Source organism: Sturnus vulgaris, chromosome 17 (assembly GCF_052056855.1).
Source record: "Sturnus vulgaris isolate bStuVul1 chromosome 17, bStuVul1.hap1, whole genome shotgun sequence".
NCBI lineage: Eukaryota > Metazoa > Chordata > Aves > Passeriformes > Sturnidae > Sturnus > Sturnus vulgaris.
The window spans coordinates 829,754-835,753 of record NC_142259.1 but is presented as its reverse complement, the minus strand read 5'-3'; the positions used below and the strand labels follow the sequence as shown (position 1 = coordinate 835,753).

At 49.0% G+C, this 6,000-nt stretch overlaps 1 protein-coding gene across 1 annotated transcript in view; it reads left to right on the top strand.

Moving 5' to 3' along the window:
• The first annotated feature begins 254 nt into the window (after positions 1–254).
• LOC106859187 (fer-1-like protein 4) overlaps positions 255–6,000 on the top strand; it is a 37,302-nt gene continuing 31,556 nt past the window's right edge. Inside the window, exons 1-7 of the mRNA XM_088174759.1 lie at positions 255–400; positions 2,888–2,979; positions 3,582–3,623; positions 3,730–3,894; positions 4,164–4,224; positions 5,385–5,516; positions 5,635–5,697. Coding sequence (XP_088030885.1) covers positions 338–400; positions 2,888–2,979; positions 3,582–3,623; positions 3,730–3,894; positions 4,164–4,224; positions 5,385–5,516; positions 5,635–5,697 — 618 coding nt within the window. The 5' untranslated portion in view covers positions 255–337. The remainder of the gene's footprint in view (positions 401–2,887; positions 2,980–3,581; positions 3,624–3,729; positions 3,895–4,163; positions 4,225–5,384; positions 5,517–5,634; positions 5,698–6,000) is intronic.

The window sequence follows — 6,000 nt, the reverse complement described above, 5'->3', positions numbered from 1 at the left end:
TACTTGAGAGGTACAGACTTCCCAAAATGCCTAAGACTCCCTTCTATTGTATATCCACCCCTTTTTCTTTCCTTGTGTCAATCAATGGAATTTCTATGGAATGTATGGTTCTTCCATTTGTTTCTTTCATCTCTCTGTAGCTAACTTTATTTATCAGCAGTTTGTTTGTAAAGAAAAATCTCTCATTCCATTCATCAATCAGTGGAATCCTTCCTATTGTTTCTTTTATGTCTCAGTGCTACTTTTATCTACCAGCAAATCCACCGTTTGTAAAGACAAATCCCTCATTCCTTTCGCCAGGCTGCTCGGTACACTTGTCCTCAGCCTTCAGCACCTGATGACATCCGGAAGGCTAATCCTGCGGGAGCCCCTTGTGGACAAGAACAACAGAGTCACTGGTGTAAGTCCTCCGTGGACAGCCTGGCTACTAGCAGTCAGCAAGGCTTTGTGGGAAACCCCATGTGGTACTCCCCAAGTGGACTGGGGGCTGAGGGGGAATCCAAAATTGTGTTTGAGCTGGAAGCACTGTGGCATTTGTGCCATCTCTTCACAGGGATGCAGGCACTTCACATCCACCAAGAGGTTTCTAGGATAATCTACACATGCCTGAATGAGCGGGGGAGGCTTCGTAAAACCCCCTCAAGTCTGGGCAATGGATGTAGGAAGTGGCATCTCATCTGCTTCATGCACCATGCAGTGCATGTGTAAGGGCATCCAGTGATGGAGTGAGGTGGAAGGTGGTAGAGTGCCTGGGGACCCCCAGCAAGCTTTAGGGTCATGTAGCTGTAGGAAGGGGTGTTAACCCTTTAGATTCGGTAGAAATAAGACACAGCTACATGGTCCCTCTCAGGACAGGAAAGAGAGACAACTTTATTCAGAAACATACTTGCTTAAGTGCAGCTCCAAAGACAGGATAAAGCTGATTGGTGCAGAGAGATTGACGCCTCTTTCTCAGACCTAGTCACACACCGAAACAGGTGTTAATCTAATGTTAATTCCATCCTATTTTGACCAAGTTATCATCCTGGGAGAAAATCTCCCTAACTGAAGCTGAACCAGCTTATCAGCCTGGGAACAGAGCTGAGAGAACAGGAGGAGCTCCAGCCTAGGAACGATTCTCCAGGCTGTGATTCTCCTAGATCTCTAGCAGTGTCCACAGGGTTAAACACTAGCATTTACTGGATGGCTTAATGAGTGGCTGTGACAGCATGAATGACACCTGACTGCCCCTTTGCTGTGCTCTGCTCTTCTCTGTGGGTCCTGCTCTCCTCTTGCCCTGGCACTGGGGCTCAGTCAGTCCTTTGCGCTTGTGGAAGATGAGCTGTTTCCTGCCAGCTGGGTGTGCAGACACAGCTCTGGGTTCTGGACTGTCAGACCTGTGTGCCAGGGCAGCTGGCAGGGCAGGAAGAGCAGAGGCAGAGGCAGCAGACCTACAAGGTGCTGCATCTCTGCTTGCTCTTCACACAGGCAGTGTGACTAAACCACATGGTGGCACATGCTATGCAGCTCTGTGGCCACCAGACCATCAGCCTGAGTGGCACAGGCACAGGTTGCTGGTGCTGCTGGACTCCTGGATCACGGAGCAGGTCCAGGTAGAAACTGAGCATTTCCAGGATGATTTTTAGCCCATGCAGCTCGCTGGATAAACGTTTATGCCAGCAAAGAGATAGGGATTAAGACTCACCCCTTGAGGCTGGTGATGGTTTGAATACACTCCACTCTGTAAGGTCAGAACTACCATGTGGCCCAGCCCCTTTGCTCCTGGGTACCTCTTCCCTTGTGCTAAGAGCAACACGTGCTGATAAGCTGCTCCAACCAAAACCCAACCATATTCAGTTTTGTCAGGTTAGTTTTGGATTGTGCAATCCTGGCTGCACAACAGCTGCAGGGGACAGAAATAAGGCAGTCAAGACTGTCCATCCAAGAGCAGTGTGGGACCCTCTCAGCTCAACTTGGAAGAGACAGGACCTTTGCTCCTTTAGCAAAGTGGGAATAAAGCCATTAGACTTCCTGTTAGTCCAAGTCCTTTTCTCCTCTGGGACTTGAGTTACTTGCACTCCTTTTTCTCCTGGTGGTTTGAAGGAGTGTTTTTAGAGCCTTAGCTTTTTATCCAGCTTTGTCTCAGACTTCTTCACCCTCCAGCCTTTGCTGCTGCCTTTCCTGATCACCATGCTGCTTTCTCGGGCTGCATTTATTTTCCCAGAAATGTATGTTTTCCAGGGATTGAACTCTAAACCCAGAGTACATCCCCTTCAGCCTGATAAGAAGTGATTTCCTCCATGCTAGTGTTTTTGGCTTCTGCTGAGGCATAATTTGTGTTTCTGTTGGTTTGAGATCAGGCTGCCCACCTGCAGACCAAGGGTGTTCAGACCTGTGCTGGCTGTGCCGATACCCAGTGTGCTCTGTACTTCTCTGGCTGTCCTTACTTGTCTCTTGTGATGCAGACTCTTGGCGTGCTGATGGCTTCTCCAGCATTTTAATCCAAGCTGTCCTGCCTAGGGATGCTCTGCCAGCTATCCCGTGCCTCCTCAAGAGAGACTGCTCCAAAACCTGCATGTTTTTGTGCCGGGCTCTCCCCAGTTCCCTTGTCAAAAATACCTCGAGGTGACTCTCAGGGCCTTTTTATGGTAGATTTGTAAAGTTGAGGAAGCTTTTATTCAATGAAACATGGCGTTTGAGAAGCTGTGGAGGAGGTGTTTTGTTACGTCTAGCTTGTTGATGGAGGCAGACAACAGAGCCTGGTATAAATATGCTTCTTTATTCTGCTTGTTCCACCAGCTTCTCACTTCTTTTTTTCTTCAATGCCCCCGTTTCTCTTTTTTTGTGACATTTCTGCCATTGTTTTGTGGCTGCCAAGCTAACAGGCCATTTCACTTTCTGCTTGTAGATCTACATTGAGCTGGATTTGCGCTACCAGCCTCCGAATGGCTCAGCGGGGAGCTGGGTTGAAGAGGATTTTATTTATTTTATGGAAGACAGGTATGGAAATCCTAGGATGAGCAAATTTCTAGGCAGTTTGTACAGCTGCCTTTGTCAGTGGCAGTCTTTGGGATGCAATCCAGCCTCATTTACTCTCCATTTCTGGCCAGGCTGGTGCATCTCAACTCTATAGCACTAATAAGGGAGCATGGTTCTTGGATAAAAATACCTTGTCATCACAATGAGCCTTTGACTGCAATGATCCACTGCGGGTGCTGTGAGTCCTGGGGCTCCCTGGGAGACCCTTGAGAGCAATTTCTACAGCCTTTCTGGCTTGTGGTTGCAAAGTTGCGGAGAGCATGGCTTTGGCCTCCAGCAACTCCATGCAGCTTGCACGCTGGTGGTGCCCAAAGCCAGGAGACCTGTGAGTTTCTGGGCAGACAGGGTGACAGGCAGCAGCAAGGCCTGCAGAGTGTCACTTGTGGAACTAGAGGGAAAACAGCAGACACACGGGGTGGACACTGGATAAGCTTAGGAGAAAATTACTGATGTCTCTGCCAAGAAATAAGCAGGACAGTGGCTGGGGCACTGTTACTTAAATGCATCAGGGAACAGACATGGCACACTGGTCTTTGCAGAAAAATATCTTTTATTTTTTACAGTTCGGAGTTAATCATCCACAATCCTGGATTTGAGCAGCTGGAGTAAGTAGCCCTTGAATGTCCTGGCTCACCATCCTGGGTGGGGGGCAGTGCACAGCCCAGTTGTCACAGCTGCTGTATGGCTCATGGCACACGGTGGGGCTTGCAGGACTGTCGAGTGCCCGAGAGGGAAGGAACTGGACAAGAAGGCTGCTGCACTAGGCAGGAAGCTGACAAAAGGTCTGGAGACTGATGACGAAGAGGAAGAGGAGGAAGATTTCTATGATACATCTGAGATTGAGGCCTCAGGCATCATCTTCAGCCCTGTGAAGAGGTACCCTCGGCATGCACTTCTTTCTTGCCTTTGCTTGGGTACTGGGGTAGAAAGTGCCAAATCCTGGGGAATCCCTGCAGCTCATGGCAGTCTGCTTCAGCAAAATCTTAAAAAATTTCCACACCTAGACAGGGTGTGTTGGTGATTTGCTCATTCCCAGGGCAATGGGCCATTATTTGCCAGGTTTTCTGTTGCTTCCATTGGTGGGGATTTATTCAGGTCCATGTTGACAAGGACACTTGCTCACCTGGGCTCTTTCTTCTGTGCAGCCGCTCCAGACTCTGCTCTGCACGGGACCTCTTTGCCATCCCAACACCACAGAGTTTCCAGGTACTGCAGCATTTGGGTGCATGTCCCCGTAGCTGCCTCTGGCTCTGCAGCAGTCCCTTACTGCCTTGCTGTAGGCCTGGGCTTCTCCAATTGCCACATACTCTGTCGTGGTCTCTAACATGAAGACCATCATGCTTTGTGTGACTTCCCCAGGCAAGATGTAAGCTTCCCTGAATGGACTGACTGCAGCCATGAGTGCTGGCCTCAGTGTCAGTAAGCCCACATAGTTGGCTATGGATAAACAGGAGAAGAGAATCAGCTACACATGCCATTGCAAAATACTGCCTGAGCAGAGCTTCAGAGAGTACCCAGGCATGGCTGGTGCCTGCCAGCTTTCCCAGGGCCTTTTCTGTGTTCCTTAGGGACAACTGTGGGACATGGCCAGGGCCAGAAGGCTATGTGGGAACCTGCTTGGACATGCCAGGAAGCTGTTAGGAAGCTGTGGCTCTGGCTGATTATCTGGCATCAGGCTAAACTGATTTCAAGGCAGGTCTCCCAGCCTGGGTATGAGTTTAAATCCTTCCCTGGTTCTAAGTAAACATGGACTTACATCTGGTCCTATCAGCCAAGCAGGAAGTTTTTGTGAGGGTTGAATTTCCTACCATCATTCCCTTGAGGCAATTATTCTGTACCTTAACAATAGCTTAATTACTTGTATTGAGAGCAAATGTGAGAACATTTCTTGCATACCTTAGACTGTAAGCAATTGCTGTAAATGAGACAGCCTCATTCCGGTCTTTCCAATGGTGTCCATCTCAGTGGGATTCAAAGAGGCGTATTAACAGAAGATACAAAGGGCATCTTCTCTGTGGACCCTGCCATGTGGGAGCAGTGGGTTTGCAATCCCTTGGGATCAGAAACTGAGAGTGCAAGTGCTGCTGGGAAGGTCTGGTCTTGTCATAAGTACTGGGGCTCTTACACTTGATTTCCTCGCTTGTCTGAAAGAAACAAGTATCTCAAATACTACTTTGGTCTGTGCTGGCTGTAGCAAATTTCAGCAGCCATGCTTTTGTCTGCCCTAGGCATCCACCTCCGCACTGAGAGTGCCCTGTACGTGTGCATACTGGTATTGTATGCACAATACCTCAGGCTGGAGATAAAAACAAGGGGAGTGCTGATTCAAACAAGGAGAGTGCTGATTTTCTCCCATATTTTCCCAGGTTGGGATTAATGTAATTGAAGCACAGAAGCTGGTGGGGGTGAACATCAACCCCTTTGTTGTAGTCAAGGTGGGAGAGGAAAAGAGGCACACAGCAACACAGAAGTCAACAAACTGCCCCTTCTACAACGAAGTACGTGACATGAACAGAGACTCTGTCCTTGCCCCACCAGTGTCCTGAGTGACTGGGACTATCCTTGCAAGGGATGCCTGGAAGCCTGGGGCTCAGCTATCTTGCTCTTCTCTTTCAGTATTTTTTGTTTGACTTCTATGAGCCAAGGGACATTTTATTCCACAGACTTATAGAGATCTCGGTATGTATGTCTTCCTCTTCATCTTCCACATTAGTGGTACAGCCTGATGCTTCTGTGTGTAGACACTGGGAGTGATGGGCAAAGCAAGGGTACCAATACCATTGAGGTGTTCCAGCCAGAATCACCTGCCCTCTGAGAGCCACAGGGCCTTCCTGTGGCTGCACTGGGGAGGAGACCTAGTCCTGCTCTGAGCCAGTGCTGGGCAGTGGTACCTTCCCACCTCCTCCAGGTAAGGGTTTTTCTTCACCCTGTGACTCAAGTGGTGCCTCTGAGGCACTTTCTTGCCTTGTTGCCCTGCTGTTT